A 20617-nucleotide genomic window follows, 5' to 3' on the forward strand; every position below is an offset into this window, starting at 1 on the left:
ATGGACACTCTTACTGACAGTTGTGGCTGCTTTGCATGATGTATTGTTGTCTGTACCTTCTTGCCTTAGTGCTGTTTTCTGTTGCCCATTAATGTTTGTACCCTGTTTTGTGCAAGTATCATTTTGTGCATCTGCCATTTTGTGTTACTACCATGTTGTTGTCATGTTGTGTTGCTACCCTGCTGTGTTGTCATGTGTTGATGCTATGCTATGTTGTTGTCTTAGGTCTCTCTTGATGTAGTGTTGTGGTGTCTCTCTTGTCGATATGTGTGTTTTGTCCTACTTTTAATTTTTTTTATATCCCAGCCCCAGCCACCGCAGGAGGCCTTTTGCCAATTGGCCCAGCGTCATCCTGGTTTGGCTGTCATTGTAAATAAGAATTTGTTCTTGACTGACTTGCCTAGTTAAATAAAGTTTAAAAAAAAATTGTAATATTTGACCTTTACTTAACTAGTTGGACAACATTCCACAGGCCACAATCAACAGCCTGATCAACTCTATGCAATGAAGATGTGTTGCGCTGCAGGAGGAAAATGATGTTCTGCATATATATATATATATATATATATATATATATATATATGTATACACACGTATACTGACACGACTTCCGCCGAAGTTGACTCTCCTGCCTATTCAGGCGGTGCTCGGTGGTCGTCGTCACCGTCCTACTAGCTACTACCGATCCCTTTTTCGTTTGTCTGTTGGTTTTGTCTTATTAGGTTCACCTGTGTGTATTTTAGTTTAATTAACGTCCTTATATGTAGTAGGTTGTCCCGCCCTTGTTTTGTGGGGGATTGTTTTTGTATTCGTGTCATTTGGTGTAGTACTTGTGTTTTATTCTCCGGTCTATTTTGATCCTGCGTTGGATTATTTCACCCTGTGTGTTGGGTTGACCGTGTTTTCTGTGCGCCGGAGAATAAACTGTTTGAATCACTGAAACCTGCTCTCTGCGCCTGATTCCACCCACCTTGATAAAACATGACAGAATCCCGCACCCTCATGGAATCAGCAGGAGCAGCCGCGTCTCCTCTCCCATCGATGGAAGAGAGGGTCCTCCATCACACCAGCGTGCTTCACCGGATTGGTTCTGCCATGGACCAAATGATGGAGAGGATGGATCGATGGGAGAGGAGTGGCCTTCCCACCTCATCTCTGGCATCCCCTCCTCCAGCACCTCCTGTTCCTGCGACCACATCTGGCTCCGGGGCTCTTCGGCTGACACTCCCACGGGAGTATGACGGAACGGCAGCTGGGTGCCAGGGTCTCCTCCTTCAACTGGAACTATACCTGGCTACCGTGCGTCCTGCTCCCTCCGGAGAGGAGAGCGTGAGCGCCCTCGTCTCCTGCTTGACTGGGTGAGCCCTCGAGTTGGCCAACGCAGTGTGGAATGGTCCAGACTCGGCGAGGGATAATTACCCAGAGTTCACCCGCCGATTCCAAGCTGTTTTTGACCATCCACCAGAGGGTCGGGCGGCGGGTGAACGGCTGTTCCACCTGCGTCAGGAGACGAGGAGCGTACAGGACTTTGCTCTGGAGTTCAGGACCTTGGCCGCAGGAGCAGGATGGAACGACAGGGCCTTGATCGATCATTTCAGATGCAGTCTCAGGGAGGACGTCCGCAGGGAGCTGGCATGTCGGGACACTACATTCACACTGGATGAACTCATTGACTTGGCTATCCGTCTCGACAATCTGCTGGCTGCCCGCGGGCGTTCGGATCAGGCCCTGTCGTTTCCACTTCCCAGCCCTCCTGCCCCTATCCCTATGGAATTAGGAGGGGCGGCTTCGAGGGGGACCGGAGGAGGAGTGTCCTCCTGCACCAGTTGTGGTTGACAAGGGTGCTGGAGGAACTCGTCTGGGAGTCGGGAGGGCAGGCGGAGCACTGCTCGATCACCCCAGGTGAGTAAGCACCAGACTCACCCAGAGCTTCCTGTCGGTCATGTGTATGTGTTGACTTCTTTCCCTGGGTTTTTTCCCTCTCTACAGCATAAGGCGCTAGTCGATTCAGGCGCAGCTGGGAATTTCATGGATCGTGGACTTGCGTTAAGGCTGGGGATTCCCCTTGTGTCATTAGACCTACCTTTCCCCATGCACTCCTTAGATAGCCGACCATTAGGGTCAGGAGTAATTAGGGAGGCTACGGTGCCGTTGGACATGGTAACGCAGGGGGATCATAAGGAGCAGATTAGTCTGTTCCTTATAGATTCACCTGCGTTTCCAGTGGTGTTGGGGGTTCCCTGGTTAGCTCAACACAACCCGGTGATTTCCTGGCGACAGGGGGCTCTTAAGGGGTGGTCAGAGGAGTGTTCAGGTAGGTGTATATGAGTTGCCGTTGGTGCGACTACGGTGGAGAGTCCAGACCAAGTTTCCACCGTGCGCATTCCCTCTGAATATGCTGATTTGGCTATCGCCTTCAGTAAAAAGAGGGCGACCCAATTACCACCTCATCGTCGAGAGGATTGCGCGATAAACCTTCTGGAGAACGCTGCACTTCCTAGGAGTCACGTGTATCCATTGTCCCAGGAGGAGACGGTAGCGATGGAAACATATGTTGCTGAATCGCTGGGACAGGGGTACATTCAGCCCTCCGCATCACCCGTCTCCTCGAGCTTCTTTTTTGTGAAGAAGAAGGATGGAGGTCTGCGTCCGTGCATTGATTATAGAGGTCTAAATTCCATCACAGTGGGGTTTAGTTACCCACTACCTCTCATCGCTACGGTGGTGGAATCATTTCACGGGGCGCGCTTCTTCACAAAACTGGACCTGAGGAGCGCGTATAATCTGGTGCATATCTGGGGAGGAGATGAGTGGAAAACCGCATTTAGTACTACATCTGGTCATTATGAGTACCGCGTCATGCCATACGGGTTGAAGAATGCTCCAGCCGTCTTCCAATCCTTCGTAGATGAGATTCTCCGAGACCTGCTCGGGCAGGGAGTGGTAGTGTACATCGATGACATCTTGATCTATTCTGCCACACGCGCGGCGCATGTGTCTCTGGTGCGTAATGTACTTGGGCGACTGCTGGAGCATGACCTGTATTGCAAGGCGGAGAAATGTGAGTTTTTCAAACAGTCCGTTTCCTTCCTGGGGTATCGTATTTCCACCTCCGGGGTGGTGATGGAGGATGACCGCGTTACATCCGTGCGTAATTGGCCGACTCCGACCACGGTGAAAGAAGTGCAGCGGTTTTTAGGGTTTGCCAATTACTACCGGAGGTTTATCCGGGGTTTTGGTCAGGTGGAGGCTCCCATCACCTCACTGCTGAAGGGAGGACCGGTGCGCTTGCGCTGGTCAGCAGAGGCGGGCAGAGCCTTCAGTCGTTTGAAGGAGCTGTTCACCAATGCGCCCGTGTTGGCGCATCCGGACCCCTCTTTAGCGTTCATAGTGGAGGTGGATGCGTCCAAGGCTGGGGTCGGAGCCGTGCTGTCCCAACGCTCGGGCGTGCCACCCAAGCTCCGCCCGTGTGCTTTCTTTTTGAGACGCCGGGTGGGGGGCCTACAGTACCTCGTGGACTGGGAGGGGTACGGTCCGGAGGAGAGATGCTGGGTTCCGGTGGTGGGAGACATTTTGGACCCTTCTCTCCTGAGAGATTTCCACCGCCTCCACCCGGATCGCCCAGCACCTCGTCCTCCGGGTCGTCCTCGAGGACAGTGGCGGCGCGCTGCGGGGGCCGCGCGTCAGAGGGGGGGTACTGTCACGACTTCTCGGCGGTCGTAGTCACCGTCCTACTAGCCACTACCGATCCCTTTTTCGTTTGTCTGTTGGTTTTGTCTTATTAGGTTCACCTGTGTGTATTTTAGTTTAATTAACGTCCTTATATGTAGTAGGTTGTCCCGGCCTTGTTTTGTGCGGGATTGTTTTTGTATTCATGTCATTTGGTGTAGTACTTGTGTTTTATTCTCCGGTCTATTTTGATCCTGTGTTGGATTATTTCACCCTGTGTGTTGGGTTGACCGTGTTTTTTGTGCACCGGAGAATAAACTGTTCCAATCACTGAAACCTGCTCTCTGCGCCTGATTCCACCCACCTTGATAAAACATGACATATACTGACTGGTTTTCTGATCCACTCACCCAACATTTTTTAAAGGTATCTGTGACCAATAGATATCTGGTTTTCCAGTCATGCGACATCCATAAATGATGGCATTATTTATTTCAGACTGATTTCCTCATATGAACTGTAACTCAGTAAAATCTTTGAAATTGTTGCATGTTGCATGTATATTTTTGTTCAGTATAAAAGTATCTATAACATACAGTGTATCAATCTTTATCAGTGTATAAACCACCACCCCAAAAGGTACTTAGTGAGGGCAAAGGGGCAGGTGCTGGGGAACAGATAGACCTCAATCTGTGCAACTGCCTGCACACACACACACATTTCTAATGTAACACAAACATTCCACACACATACATTAGAAATGTGTGTGTGTGTGTGTGTGTGTGTATGTGTGCCATGTGTGTGTTACATTAGAAATGTGTGTGTGTGTAACACAAACATGCCACACACACACACACACATTTCTAATGGAACACAAACATGCCACCCACATACACAGAAACACACATTGTCAAAGCAACTCTTTGTAAACTTTGGTGTCCCTGATTTCTGCTTCTGTAGAACTACAGATTATATTTAATATGACCAAGTAAGTAATGATGGTGGTCTTTGACTAAACTTGAATTAAGAATTATTCTTAGTCATATTCTTCACAGCAGTCAACACTCACATTTTCTAAGTCCAGGCTTCATTGTGTACTCTCCACCATGTTCCACACTGTAGCGGTAAGCAGAAGAACAGACAGTCATTGAGTGACACACACACACACACACACACACACACACACACACACACACACACACACACACACACACACACACACAGTCTGCATATAACTTTGTCCAAGTGGTTGAAGAATGTTTGTCTTAACTAGCCTGATAACTCAAACATGTCTGATAAGAACATTGACATAAACCCTCTACATACCTGAGTTTCTCCAGTCTACAGTGTGGATCCTCCAGTCTAGCAGAGAGCAGTCTGACTCCTGAGTCTCCTGGGTGATTGTAGCTCAGGTCCAGCTCTCTCAGGTGTGAGGGGTTTGACCTCAGAGCTGAGACCAGGGAAGCACAGCCTTCCTCTGTGACTTGACATCGGGACAGCCTGCAAAGGGTGCTATTCTTTAGTGGTGAAAATACAGTGGCAGTATATTTGATCAACATATTCAGATATATCAGTGTCCTGAAACCTGCCATATATATTCATAAATGAACGTATCATTATTAGATAGAAACATGTATAGTACAAGTATTTAGAAAGACTGACCAGACCAGTTTAAAAAGCAGTATCAGTCAAAAGACAGACAGTGAGGTATCAGATTTAGATTGTATTGAGTATACAGTTCACACCATATCTATTTAGACAGTGAGGTATCAGATTTAGATTGTATTGAGTATACAGTTCACACCATATCTATTTAGACAGTGAGGTATCAGATTTAGATTGTATTGAGTATACAGTCCACACCATATCTATTTAGACAGTGAGGTATCAGATTTAGATTGTATTGAGTATACAGTTCACACCATATCTATTTAGACAGTGAGGTATCAGATTTAGATTGTATTGAGTATACAGTTCACACCATATCTATTTAGACAGTGAGGTATCAGATGTAGATTGTATTGAGTATACAGTTCACACCATATCTATTTAGACAGTGAGGTATCAGATTGTATTGAGTATACAGTTCACACCATATCTATTTAGACAGTGAGGTATCAGATTTAGATTGTATTGAGTATACAGTCCACACCATATCTATTTAGACAGTGAGGTATCAGATGTAGATTGTATTGAGTATACAGTTCACACCATATCTATTTAGACAGTGAGGTATCAGATGTAGATTGTATTGAGTATACAGTTCACACCATATCTATTTAGACAGTGAGGTATCAGATTGTATTGAGTATACAGTTCACACCATATCTAGTTTGACAGTGAGGTATCAGATTTAGATTGTATTGAGTATACAGTTCACACCATATCTATTTAGACAGTGAGGTATCAGATTTAGATTGTATTGAGTATACAGTTCACACCATATCTATTTAGACAGTGAGGTATCAGATTTAGATTGTATTGAGTATACAGTTCACACCATATCTATTTAGACAGTGAGGTATCAGATTTAGATTGTATTGAGTATACAGTCCACACCATATCTATTTAGACAGTGAGGTATCAGATTTAGATTGTATTGAGTATACAGTTCACACCATATCTAGTTTGACAGTGAGGCTAACATTTTCAAAGTTGCTGTACAGTCGTGGCCAAAAGTTTTGAGAATGACACAAATATTAATTTCCACAAAGTTTGCTGCTTCAGTGTCTTTAGATATTTTTGTCAGATGTTACTATGGAATACTGAAGTATAATTACAAGCATTTCATAAGTGTCAAAGGCTTTTATTGACAATTACATGAAGTTGATGCAAAGACTCAATATTTGCAGTGTTGACCCTTGTTTTTCAAGACCTCTGCATCCGCCCTGGCATGCTGTCAATTAACTTCTGGGCCACATCCTGGCCCAGACTGATAGCAGCCCATTCTTGCATAATCAATTCTTGGAGTTTGTCAGAATTTGTGGGTTTTTGTTTGTCCACCCGCCTCTTGAGGATTGACCACAAGTTCTCAATGGGACTAAGGTCTGGGGAATTTCCTGGCCATGGACCCAAAATATCTATGTTTTGTTCCACGAGCCACTTAGTTATCACTTTTGCCTTATGGCAATTTACTCCATCATGCTGGAAAAGGCATTGTTCATCACCAAACTGTTCCTGGATGGTTGGGAGAAGTTGCTCTCGGAGGATGTATTGGTACCATTCTTTATTCATGGCTGTGTTCTTAGGCAAATTTGTGAGTGAGCCCACTCCCTTGGCTGAGAAGCAACCCCACACATAAATGGTCTCAGGATGCTTTACTGTTGACATGACACAGGACTGATGGTAGCACTCACCTTTTTTCCGGATGCCCCAAACAATCGGAAAGGGGATTCATCAGAGAAAATGACTTTACCCCGGTCCTCAGCAGTCCAATCCCTGTATCCCAATCCCTTTTGCAGAATATCAGTCTGTCCCTGATGTTTTTCCTGGAGAGAAGTGGCTTCTTTATTGCCCTTCTTGACACCAGGCCATCCTCCAAAAGTCTTCGCCTCACTGTGTGTGCAGATGCACTCACACCTGCCTGCTGCCATTCCTGAGCATACTATGTACTGGTGGTTCCCCGATCCCGCAGCTGAATCAACTTTAGGAGACGGTCCTGGTGCTTGCTGGACTTTCTTGGGCGCCCTAAAGCCTTCTGCAGAAATGCAGTGGAAATGTTTTTGGGGGGATTCAGTTCATTTGCATGGCAAAGAGGGATTTTGCAGTTAATTGCAATTCATCTGATCACTCTTCATAACATTCTGGAGTATATGCAAATTGCCATCATACATACTGAGGCAGCAGACTTTGTGAAAATGTATATTTGTGTCATTCTCAAAACTTTTGGCCACGACTGTATTTGGTTCCAAACACAAATTTGCATTAACTTGTGTTATGTTTTGCCCAATAGTTTTTTACCTTTATTTACAGTGCCTTGCGAAAGTATTCGGCCCCCTTGAACTTTGCGACCTTTTGCCACATTTCAGGCTTCAAACATAAAGATATAAAACTGTATTTTTTTGTGAAGAATCAACAACAAGTGGGACACAATCATGAAGTGGAACGACATTTATTGGATATTCCAAACTTTTTTAACAAATCAAAAACTGAAAAATTGGGCGTGCAAAATTATTCAGCCCCTTTACTTTCAGTGCAGCAAACTCTCTCCAGAAGTTCAGTGAGGATCTCTGAATGATCCAATGTTGACCTAAATGACTAATGATGATAAATACAATCCACCTGTGTGTAATCAAGTCTCTGTATAAATGCACCTGCACTGTGATAGTCTCAGAGGTCCGTTAAAAGCGCAGAGAGCATCATGAAGAACAAGGAACACACCAGGCAGGTCCGAGATACTGTTGTGAAGAAGTTTGAAGCCGGATTTGGATACAAAAATATTTCCCAATCTTTAAACATCACAAGGAGCACTGTGCGAGCGATAATATTGAAATGGAAGGAGTATCAGACCACTGCAAATCTACCAGACCTGGCCGTCCCTCTAAACTTTCAGCTCATACAAGGAGAAGACTGATCAGAGATGCAGCCAAGAGGCCCATGATCACTCTGGAGGAACTGCAGAGATCTACAGCTGAGGTGGGAGACTCTGTCCATAGGACAAAAATCAGTCGTATATTGCACAAATCTGGCTTTTATGGAAGAGTGGCAAGAAGAAAGCCATTTCTTAAAGATATCCATAAAAAGTGTCGTTTAAAGTTTGCCACAAGCCACCTGGGAGACACACCAAACATGTGTAAGAAGGTGCTCTGCTCAGATGAAACCAAAATTGAACTTTTTGGCAACAATGCAAAACGTTATGTTTGGCGTAAAAGCAACACAGCTCATCACCCTGAACACATCATCCCCACTGTCAAACATGGTGGTGGCAGCATCATGGTTTGGGCCTGCTTTTCTTCAGCAGGGACAGGGAAGATGGTTAAAATTGATGGGAAGATGGATGGAGCCAAATACAGGACCATTCTGGAAGAAAACCTGATGGAGTCTGCAAAAGACCTGAGACTGGGACGGAGATTTGTCTTCCAACAAGACAATGATCCAAAACATAAAGCAAAATCTACAATGGAATGGTTAAAAAAAATAAACATATCCAGGTGTTAGAATGGCCAAGTCAAAGTCCAGACCTGAATCCAATCGAGAATCTGTGGAAAGAACTGAAAACTGCTGTTCACAAATGCTCTCCATCCAACCTCACTGAGCTCAAGCTGTTTTGCAAGGAGGAATGGGAAAACATTTCAGTCTCTCGATGAGCAAAACTGATAGAGACATACCCCAAGCGACTTACAGCTGTAATCGCAGCAAAAGGTGGCGCTACAAAGTATTAACTTAAGGGGGCTGAATAATTTTGCACGCCCAATTTTTCAGTTTTTGATTTGTTAAAAAAGTTTGAAATATCCAATAAATGTCGTTCCACTTCATGATTGTGTCCCACTTGTTGTTGATTCTTCACAAAAAAATACAGTTTTATATCTTTATGTTTGAAGCCTGAAATGTGGCAAAAGGTCGCAAAGTTCAAGGGGGCCGAATACTTTCGCAAGGCACTGTAACTAGGCAAGTGAGTTAAGAACAAATTCTTATTTTCAATGATGGATTACTGTCACCTAATATGAAACATTCCATATCAAATCATAAATGCTGGAGCATAACACCACATTTAAAACAGAAAACACTGTCCAAACACATATGATTTGGACTATGTGTGTCTGGTAAACACATGTGGATCTGGTGAACAGTTATCACTTGTTGACCAACTACAGGAATACTGACCTCAGAGTCTCCAGTTTACAGTGGGGATTCCCCAGTCCAGCAAAGAGCAGCTTCACTCCTGAATCCTTCAGGTCATTGTTAGTCAGATCCAGCTCTCTCAGATGTGAGGGGTTTGACTTCAGAGCTGAGACCAGAGAAGCACAGCTTTTCTCTGTGACTCCACAGCCTGACAGCCTGATAAAGAGATCATCATGATTTCACAAACACACTGTTAATTTAACACCAGGATTGTAGAAGGACAATGGCAGATGCATTTAGTTTATTCTCTCAAACAACATATAGATTCACCTTCCGTCTCCTAGAATTGTATGGTCATATTGTTATACTAATGTGAACATCAATGCACTGATTCAATACGTTTTTCAATAATAAATATTTTCTCTGAACTGTATATTTCTTTCTGATGATTTGCACTTAAATGTTGTTTGATGTACTCACAGAGCAGCTCTGGAGACTTTGACCACTGGCAGCAGCCTCAGAAGACCTTCCTCTGATCTGGAGTATTTCTTCAGGTCAAACACATCCAGCTCCTTTTCTGAAGTCAGCAACACAAAGACCAGAGCTGACCACTGTGCATGTGACAGTTTGGCTTCTGAGAGACTTCCTGAGCTCAGGTAGGTTTGGATCTCCTCCACTAGAGAATGGTCATTCAGTTCATTCAGACAGTGGAACAGATTGATGCACCTCTCTGGAGAAGGATTCTCCCTGATCTTCTCCTTGATGTACTTGACTGTTTCTTCATGGCTCTGTGAACTGCTTCTTGTCTTTGTCAGTAGACCTCGTAAGTGCTTCTGATTGGACTCCAGTGAGAGGCCCAGAAGGAAGCGGAGGAAAAGGTCCAGGTTTCCCGTCTCACTTTGTAAGGCTTTATCCACAGCACTCTTGTAGAAAGTAACTTCAGGCTTGTCTCTGACCAGTGCAAAAATGTTCCTGGACGTTGATTGCTGATTGGCCATTAGATTCTCATTGTTGTTGCTGAATGAGAGGAACACATATACAGCAGCCAGAAACTCCTGAATGCTCAGATGCACGAAGCAGTACACCTTGTCCTGGTACAATCCACATTCCTCTTTAAAGAGCTGTGTGCACAATCCTGAGTACAATGAGGCTTCATTGACATCAATTCCAGCCTCTTTCAGGTCTTCTTCATAGAAAATCAGATTGCCCTTGACAAGCTGCTGAAAAGCCAGTTTTCCCAGTGACAGAATGCTTACTTTATTCCAGTGTGGACCTGTCTCTTCTATCCCAAGATACTTTTCATTCTTCTGTTTGGTGTGAAACACCACAAGGTGTGTGTACATCTCAGTCAGAGTCTTGGGCACCTCTTCTCCCTTATGTTTCAACATGTGTTCAAGGACTGTTGCAGAAATCCAACAAAAGACTGGAATGTGGCACATGATGTGGAGGCTCCTTGATGTCTTTATGTGTGAGATGATTCTGCTGGCCAGGTCCTCATCACTGAATCTCTTCCTGAAGTACTCCTCCTTCTGTGGGTCATTGAACCCTCGTACCTCTGTCACCTGGTCAACACACTCAGGGGGGATCTGATTGGCTGCTGCAGGTCGGGTAGTTATCCAGAGGAGAGCAGAGGGAAGCAGATTTCCCTTGATGAGATTTGTCAGCAGAACATCCACTGAGGTTGACTCTGTGACGTCACAACAGATCTTGTTCTTCTGGAAGTCTAGGGGCAGTCGGCACTCATCCAGACCATCAAAGATGAACAGAACTTTGTATTTGTCGTAGTTGGAGATTCTTGATGCTTTGGTTTCCACTGAGAAGTGATTGAGAAGTTCAATCAAAGTGTGTTTTTCCCCTTTCATCATATTCAGCTCCCGAAAAGGGAATGAAAATACAAACTGGACATCCTGATTTGCTTTTCCTTCAGCCCAGTCCAGAATGAACTTCTGCACAGAGACTGTTTTTCCAATGCCAGCGACTCCCTTTGTCAGCACAGTTCTGATAAGTTTGTCTTGTCCAGTTAAGGGTTTGAAGATGTCGTTACATTTGATTGCAGTCTCTGGTCTTGCTTGTTTCCTGGTTGTTGTCTCAATCTGTCTCAGCTCATGTTCATTATTGACCTCTCCTGTTCCACCCTCTGTGATGTAGAGCTCTGTGTAGATCTTATTGAGAAGTGTTGGGTTTCCTTGTTTAGCGATCCCCTCAAATACACATTGAAACTTCTTCTTTAGATTAGATTTGAGTTCACGTTGGCAAATCACAGCAAGTTCATCTGAATGAAGAAATAACACAGAGGATATTAATGTTGTCTGTTTTAATACTGTAGGACTGTGTTATTAGGTGTACATTATAGGAGGATATTAATATTACATCTGATTGAATGTTATAAAGTGTCAAACAGTTTTCGATTATATTAATGTATTCTCTTAACTCTGTATAAATGTGTACATGTTTTCATAATGCATTACACACTGGAGTGACTGATGATATTGTTATTGGTATTTTTGATGGTATTATTATCTCTCTCTTTCTCTCCTCTCTGTCTCTCCTCTTCTCTCTGTATGTCACGCCCTTACCATAGAGAGCCTTTTTTATTCTCTATTTTGGGTAGGTCGGGGTGTGACTAGAGGGGGTGTTCCTTCTAGGTTGTATATTTCTATGTTGGCCTGGTATGGTTCCCAATAAGAGGCAACCGTTTATCGTTGTCTCTGATTGGGGATCATATTTAGGCAGCCATTTCCCCACTGGTTTAGGTGGGATCTTGTTTCTGTGTAGTTGCTGCTCGTTTATTCTTTGTTTGTTTTTTGTTCGGTTCTCTTATAATAAAAAGATGTCTAACCGATTCCACGCTGCGCTTTGGTCTGAGTCTGATTACAACGACGATCGTGACACTGTATAAATGAATCAACACAACACATCGCTGCTGCTACTTGATGAGGTCACTAGGTGTTGTGTTAAGGCTTCTACAATATAATTGTGTTACACGGCTACTTTAGCTGTACTTTAGCTACAGATTTTAAATATTTGTTATCAAACATCATTCAACATGAGGCAGACAGCTCTTACTTTTCTCCAGTGTGTCAGCAAGCTCCTTCTGGTTCATTTTCCTCAGGACGTGCAGTGTGATCTTCAGAGCCCCCTCTCTGGCACTGCTCTCATGCTTCTCATCTTCAGCATCCACCACTTCCTCATCCTGCTTCTGACTCTCAAAGCCTTGTGGGAGTTCTGGACTAAGAATTGTCTTGAACCTCTTCAGCTCGTTGTTCACAAATGTCATAAAATTCTCTTCAAGCAACTGAAATAAATAAAGTAAATAATTTAAGCAAGAGAAGAAATGCTTTCTCATTAACACATTAATGAATGATTGACAGGTCAACTTTACTTGAGGTAAACAAAAACAAATGTACATAACAGGACCACATACACTGAATATAGAGGTCAGGTCTGGTTGATGACTTAGTGAAGACTGACCACTGAGAATCTCTGACTCTGATCTCTCCTGTTGGTCTCTGTGGACAAAACATCCAAGGAGTGCACACACACACACACACACACACACACACACACACACACAAAATACATTTAAAAAATTAAGAAATGGGAAAATGGGAGAGGAGAAATGACTAGAGACAGTGTTGTTTAACTCACTGACCAGGACCCATGAGTTCTTCTTACCTTTGTTCAGTAGAAAAGTCTCCCTCTCTGAACGCTATAGGTATCTCCATAGACTGGTGACTCTTCATGGACACACAGCTGGGAACAGGGGAGGCTGGTCTCTCCTGCTGGATTGGTCTTCAACACAACAGAGACAAACATTACATCTCTCATCTACTCTGAGCTCAGATGGGGAAACATAATAATAGTTTCATTCCAAAACACAACATTTTTTGGAAATGTATGTAAACGCGATTTTCTTGTTTCAAGCAATTACGAGAGCAACAAAATATTAACAAGGGAAGGACTGGATGAACATGTATCTGCTACCTGTACATATTACAATTCATATACACAGACACAGCAGACAATATTATTAACAACTAACTATGAAGAACAATATACACATGTCACATAACTCATTTTGTGAACACACACCATCCCATAAGTCCAGAAAGATGTTATTGAGTCCAGCTGTTGGATGGGCAGAGATGTTGCTCTCTGTCACTGCTTGAGGGAGACTGAGAATATTGTGTAACCTGCAGAGTCAAGATGGTGGGCAGATGTCCGGCCCCCTAGCAACCTCCCTAGCAACCACCATAGCAACCACCCTAGCAACCACCCTAGCAACCCCCCTAGCAACCCCCCTAGCAACCTTTCAGGGCACATTTTGAGAAGCTGGTTTATCGTTCCCCTAGACTCTCAGGCTCTTGGGGGGTTGGGAGTGGTGCTGATAACAGTTACCACAGGGAATTCGTAACAGAGCTGTTTCCCAAAACCATCGTTATTAATGTTTTACTTGAAAACGCTCTTAATCTAACGCCTGCCTCACACCACTCGTAGAACAGCTCAGTGCTGAGCTGTTGTCACTTTAAACACAGAAGATCTCTGCTAAACATAGATTCACATGGTTTATTCCTCTCTCTGGGACCACCGATAACTTCAGAACAAAGTTGACTACAAATACAAAGTTGCCAAAGATGTCTTTGCAATTGATACAAACAAGCGACGTATAAAATGATGCTTCAAATGAAAACTGAGATGACGGGATTAAAATATAAAACAGTAGGCTACAGACGCTTTTCATTCATATTGAAATACATTTCATGTTCAATCAATTCAGTTTTATTTGCTACTTTTAAACTGCTGTCTGTAATTTGTCTCAATTTATTTCATGATGTTTAGACTGGAAAGAGGTGGAGCTCAACCAGTGTGAGTCGAGGTCCAACCCCAGAATTCTATCTGCATTGAAAAGGAAAATACGCAACCATCGCTCACCATTTACTTTCATCAGAATAACCATACAAAGACAATGGACAAGTTCATGTAGGGCAGGGGTGTCAAACTCATTCCATGGAGGGCCTAGTGTCTGCTGCTTCTTGGTTTTTCCTTTCGATTAAGACCTAGACAACCAGGTGAGGGGAGTTCCTTAGTAATTAGTGACCTTAATTAATCAAACAAGTACAAAGAAGGAGTGAAAACCTGCAGACACTCTGCCCTCTGTGGAGTCTGACACGTGATATAGAGCAGGGGAAGACACTTAGGGAGAAAACTCTCTTCAGCTGGTGGTGCTAATGAGAGAAGGTGTGGTAGACTATACAGGTTGGTCCTCAGGGTGAATAGCTACTGTTGTCAATGTCTCCCCCTAGTGGTCAAATACATAAATGGAACCAGTAAAAGCCACCTGACACCTGACTCAAGTGGATGTTCATATTACCCATAAAAACACAGAAATGGGTGCATAGTTTCTTCCTCCATAATGTTTCACATGGTGAAATCTATTAAAGTTTGGGCCTTTCGGCCGTTTTCGGCAACAGCTCAGAGATGGCACCTACAAAGGTTCTAACGATGAACTGAGCCTCAAGATGATTTTGGAAAACAGGGCCCTGGATAAAAACATCTGCTAAATTAAAAAAATAAATGTTTACATACGTATCTCATATTACTGTACATATATATATATTTTTGTACATTTTATAATATTGATGTCACAAACAAATCATTTGTACAGTTCTTTATTAAAACCAGTACCACAATCAGTACTACTGACTTCTCTGAGAGTGACATTTGACTGGGTAAAACCAGTACCACAATCAGTACTACTGACTTCTCTGAGAGTGACATTTGACTGGGTAAAACCAGTACCACAATCAGTACTACTGACTTCTCTGAGAGTGACATTTGACTGGGTAAAACCAGTACCACAATCAGTACTACTGACTTCTCTGAGAGTGACATTTGACTGGGTAAAACCAGTACCACAATCAGTACTACTGACTTCTCTGAGAGTGACATTTGACTGGGTGAAACCAGTACCACAATCAGTACTACTGACTTCTCTGAGAGTGACATTTGACTAGGTAAAACCAGTACCACAATCAGTACTACTGATTTCTCTGAGAGTGACATTTGACTGGGTAAAACCAGTACCACAATCAGTACTACTGATTTCTCTGAGAGTGACATTTGACTGGGTAAAACCAGTACCACAATCAGTACTACTGACTTCTCTGAGAGTGACATTTGACTGGGTAAAACCAGTACCACAATCAGTACTACTGACTTCTCTGAGAGTGACATTTGACTGGGTAAAACCAGTACCACAATCAGTACTACTGATTTCTCTGAGAGTGACATTTGACTGGGTAAAACCAGTACCACAATCAGTACTACTGATTTCTCTGAGAGTGACATTTGACTGGGTAAAACCAGTACCACAATCAGTACTACTGACTTCTCTGAGAGTGACATTTGACTGGGTAAAACCAGTACCACAATCAGTACTACTGATTTCTCTGAGAGTGACATTTGACTGGGTAAAACCAGTACCACAATCAGTACTACTGACTTCTCTGAGAGTGACATTTGACTGGGTAAAACCAGTACCACAATCAGTACTACTGACTTCTCTGAGAGTGACATTTGACTGGGTAAAACCAGTACCACAATCAGTACTACTGACTTCTCTGAGAGTGACATTTGACTGGGTAAAACCAGTACCACAATCAGTACTACTGATTTCTCTGAGAGTGACATTTGACTGGGTAAAACCAGTACCACAATCAGTACTACTGACTTCTCTGAGAGTGACATTTGACTGGGTAAAACCAGTACCACAATCAGTACTACTGACTTCTCTGAGAGTGACATTTGACTGGGTAAAACCAGTACCACAATCAGTACTACTGACTTCTCTGAGAGTGACATTTGACTGGGTAAAACCAGTACCACAATCAGTACTACTGACTTCTCTGAGAGTGACATTTGACTGGGTAAAACCAGTACCACAATCAGTACTACTGATTTCTCTGAGAGTGACATTTGACTGGGTAAAACCAGTACCACAATCAGTACTACTGACTTCTCTGAGAGTGACATTTGACTGGGTAAAACCAGTACTACTGATTTCTCTGAGAGTGAGGCAGATGTATAGCAGCATTTTGCATACAGAAAAAACCCGTGATGATTTGTCTTTCTTAAATGAAACCATCAAGTGATAGATTTTAATACCCCATTTAATACCCCAAGTGAAAACAGATTTTTTGTCTTTTTTGCTAATTTATTTAAAAAAAAGATTAAATACTTTATTTACATCAGTATTCAGACCATTTGCTATGAACCTCTAAATTGTGTTCAGGTGCATCCTGTTTTCCATTGATCATCCTTAAGATGTTTCTACAACTTGATTAGAGTCCACCTGTGGTAAATTCAATTGATTGGACATGATTTGGAAAGCCACACACCTTTCTATATAAGGTCCCACAGTTCCGAGACAGGATTGTGTTGAGGGTACAAAACCATTTCTGCTGCATTGAAGGTCCCAAAGAACACAGTGGCCTCCATCATTCTTAAATGGAAGAGGTTTGGAACCACCAGGACTCTTGCTAGAAGCATGGTGGTGGCAGCATCATGCTGTGGGGGTGTCAGAGGCAGGGACCCTTTCAGAATAAGGCTGTAACGTACCAAAATGAGGAAAAAGTCAAGGGGTCTGAATACTTTCCGAATGCACTGTCACTGTTCTGTGATTGGTCTGAGGCAGGAGTTAGATTACGAGTGTTTTCAAATGCGATTTTAATAAGGATGAACTTAGCATAACTGGGCCCTGATCAGTTCACATAACATTATAGGCCTACCAGTAGCAGGACAGAGAATGTAGCCAATGCCAGATATTTTTCACAACATTTCCTACAGAGACCATCAGGTCAGTCAGCATGATAAGTGACTACAGCTCAAACCTACTCTGACTATATAATGTCTGACAATTACCTAACTTTATGTGCCCCCTCTTTATTCAGCCAGCTTTATTCTGACTTTAACTAGGCTAGTACTGATAGAGAGATAAGACCTGGGTTCTGTCAGGTGGTCTATATATATACTGGCAGTAGGAGTGGCTAGTACTGATAGAGAGATAAGACCTGGGTTCTGGCAGGTGGTCTATATACATACTGGCAGTAGTAGTGGCTAGTACTGATAGAGAGATAAGACCTGGGTTCTGTCAGGTGGTCTATATATATACTGGCAGTAGGAGTGGCTAGTACTGATAGAGAGATAAGACCTGGGTTCTGTCAGGTGGTCTATATATATACTGGCAGTAGGAGTGGCTAGTACTGATAGAGAGATAAGGCCTGGGTTCTTTCAGGTGGTCTATATACATACTGGCAGTAGGAGTGGCTAGTACTGATAGAGAGATAAGACCTGGGTTCTATCAGGTGGTCTATATATATACTGGCAGTAGGAGTGGCTAGTACTGATAGAGAGATAAGACCTGGGTTCTATCAGGTGGTCTATATATATACTGGCAGTAGGAGTGGCTAGTACTGATAGAGAGATAAGACCTGGGTTCTATCAGGTGGTCTATATATATACTGGCAGTAGGAGTGGCTAGTACTGATAGAGAGATAAGACCTGGGTTCTATCAGGTGGGCCATACTGTATATACACACTGGCAGTAGGAGTGGCTAGTACTGATAGAGAGATAAGACCTGGGTTCTGTCAGGTGGTCTATATACATACTGGCAGTAGGAGTGGCTAGTACTAATAGAGAGATAAGACCTGGGTTCTGTCAGGTGGTCTATATATATACTGGCAGTAGGAGTGGCTAGTACTGATAGAGAGATAAGACCTGGGTTCTGTCAGGTGGTCTATATATATACTGGCCGTAGGAGTGGCTAGCACTGATAGAGAGATAAGACCTGGGTTCTGTCAGGTGGTCTATATACATACTGGCAGTAGGAGTGGCTAGTACTGATAGAGAGATAAGACCTGGGTTCTATCAGGTGGGCCATATTGAATATACATACTGGCAGTAGGAGTGGCTAGTACTGATAGTGAAATAAGACCTGGGTTCAATCAGGTGGTCTATATATATACTGGCAGTAGGAGTGGCTAGTACTGATAGAGAGATAAGACCTGGGTTCAATCAGGTGGTCTATATATATACTGGAAGTAGGAGTGGCTAGTACTGATAGAGAGATAAGACCTGGGTTCTATCAGGTGGGCCATACTGTATATACATACTGGCAATAGGAGTGGCTAGTACTGATAGTGAAATAAGACCTGGGTTCTATCAGGTGGTCTATATATACTGGCAGTAGGAGTGGCTAGTACTGATAGAGAGATAAGACCTGGGTTCTATCAGGTGGTCTATATATATACTGGCAGTAGGAGTGGCTAGTACTGATAGAGAGATAAGACCTGGGTTCTGTCAGGTGGTCTATATATATACTGGCAGTAGGAGTGGCTAGTACTGATAGAGAGATAAGACCTGGGTTCTGTCAGGTGGTCTATATATATACTGGCCGTAGGAGTGGCTAGTACTGATAGAGAGATAAGACCTGGGTTCTGTCAGGTGGTCTATATACATACTGGCAGTAGGAGTTGCTAGTACTGATAGAGAGATAAGACCTGGGTTCTGTCAGGTGGTCTATATACATACTGGCAGTAGGAGTGGCTAGTACTGATAGAGAGATAAGACCTGGGTTCTATCAGGTGAGCCATATTGAATATACATACTGGCAGTAGGAGTGGCTAGTACTGTTAGTGAAATAAGACCTGGGTTCAATCAGGTGGTCTATATATATATACTGGCAGTAGGAGTGGCTAGTACTGATAGAGAGATAAGACCTGGGTTCAATCAGGTGGTCTATATATATACTGGCAGTAGGAGTGGCTAGTACTGATAGAGAGATAAGACCTGGGTTCTATCAGGTGGGCCATACTGTATATACATACTGGCAATGGGAGTGGCTAGTACTGATAGTGAAATAAGACCTGGGTTCTATCAGGTGGTCTATATATATACTGGCAGTAGGAGTGGCTAGTACAGATAGAGAGATAAGACCTGGGTTCTATCAGGTGGTCTATATATATACTGGCAGTAGGAGTGGCTAGTACTGATAGAGAGATAAGACCTGGGTTCTATCAGGTGGTCTATATATATACTGGCAGTAGGAGTGGCTAGTACTGATAGAGAGATAAGACCTGGGTTCTATCAGGTGGTCTATATATATACTGGCAGTAGGAGTGGCTAGTACTGATAGAGAGATAAGACCTGGGTTCTATCAGGTGGTCTATATATATACTGGCAGTAGGAGTGGCTAGTACTGATAGAGAGATAAGACCTGGGTTCTATCAGGTGGGCCATACTGTATATACATACTGGCAATGGGAGTGGCTAGTACTGATAGTGAAATAAGACCTGGGTTCTATCAGGTGGTCTATATATATACTGGCAGTAGGAGTGGCTAGTACAGATAGAGAGATAAGACCTGGGTTCTATCAGGTGGTCTATATATATACTGGCAGTAGGAGTGGCTAGTACTGATAGAGAGATAAGACCTGGGTTCTATCAGGTGGTCTATATATATACTGGCAGTAGGAGTGGCTAGTACTGATAGAGAGATAAGACCTGGGTTCTGTCAGGTGGTCTATATATATACTGGCAGTAGGAGTGGCTAGTACTGATAGAGAGATAAGACCTGGGTTCTATCAGGTGGGCCATACTGTATATACATACTGGCAGTAGGAGTGGCTAGTACTGATAGAGAGATAAGACCTGGGTTCTGTCAGGTGGTCTATATACATACTGGCAGTAGGAGTGGCTAGTACTGATAGAGAGATAAGACCTGGGTTCTATCAGGTGGTCTATATATATACTGGCAGTAGGAGTGGCTAGTACTGATAGAGAGATAAGACCTGGGTTCTGTCAGGTGGTCTATATATATACTGGCAGTAGGAGTGGCTAGTACTGATAGAGAGATAAGGCCTGGGTTCTTTCAGGTGGTCTATATACATACTGGCAGTAGGAGTGGCTAGTACTGATAGAGAGATAAGACCTGGGTTCTATCAGGTGGGCCATACTGTATATACATACTGGCAATGGGAGTGGCTAGTACTGATAGTGAAATAAGACCTGGGTTCTATCAGGTGGGCCATACTGTATATACATACTGGCAATGGGAGTGGCTAGTACTGATAGTGAAATAAGACCTGGGTTCTATCAGGTGGTCTATAT

At 43.4% G+C, this 20617-nt stretch overlaps 2 protein-coding genes across 2 annotated transcripts in view; both read right to left on the reverse strand.

Annotated features, from left to right (window-relative positions):
• Positions 1 to 4667: 4667 nt before the first annotated feature.
• LOC109876334 (NACHT, LRR and PYD domains-containing protein 12-like) overlaps positions 4668 to 20617 on the reverse strand; it is a 111888-nt gene continuing 95938 nt past the window's right edge. The window contains exons 10-12 of the mRNA XM_031820556.1: positions 9493 to 9666; positions 4996 to 5169; positions 4668 to 4785 (exon numbers count right to left, since the gene is read on the reverse strand). Coding sequence (XP_031676416.1) covers positions 4728 to 4785; positions 4996 to 5169; positions 9493 to 9666 — 406 coding nt within the window. The 3' untranslated portion in view covers positions 4668 to 4727. The remainder of the gene's footprint in view (positions 4786 to 4995; positions 5170 to 9492; positions 9667 to 20617) is intronic.
• Positions 9927 to 20617, reverse strand: part of LOC116371664 (NLR family CARD domain-containing protein 3-like) — a 40256-nt gene continuing 29565 nt past the window's right edge. The window contains exons 3-6 of the mRNA XM_031820559.1: positions 13126 to 13242; positions 12875 to 12959; positions 12517 to 12745; positions 9927 to 11722 (exon numbers count right to left, since the gene is read on the reverse strand). Of these exons, the coding sequence (XP_031676419.1) occupies positions 9927 to 11722; positions 12517 to 12745; positions 12875 to 12959; positions 13126 to 13242 (2227 nt within the window). The remainder of the gene's footprint in view (positions 11723 to 12516; positions 12746 to 12874; positions 12960 to 13125; positions 13243 to 20617) is intronic.

The sequence above is a fragment of the Oncorhynchus kisutch genome, unplaced genomic scaffold, assembly GCF_002021735.2.
Source record: "Oncorhynchus kisutch isolate 150728-3 unplaced genomic scaffold, Okis_V2 scaffold3489, whole genome shotgun sequence".
NCBI lineage: Eukaryota > Metazoa > Chordata > Actinopteri > Salmoniformes > Salmonidae > Oncorhynchus > Oncorhynchus kisutch.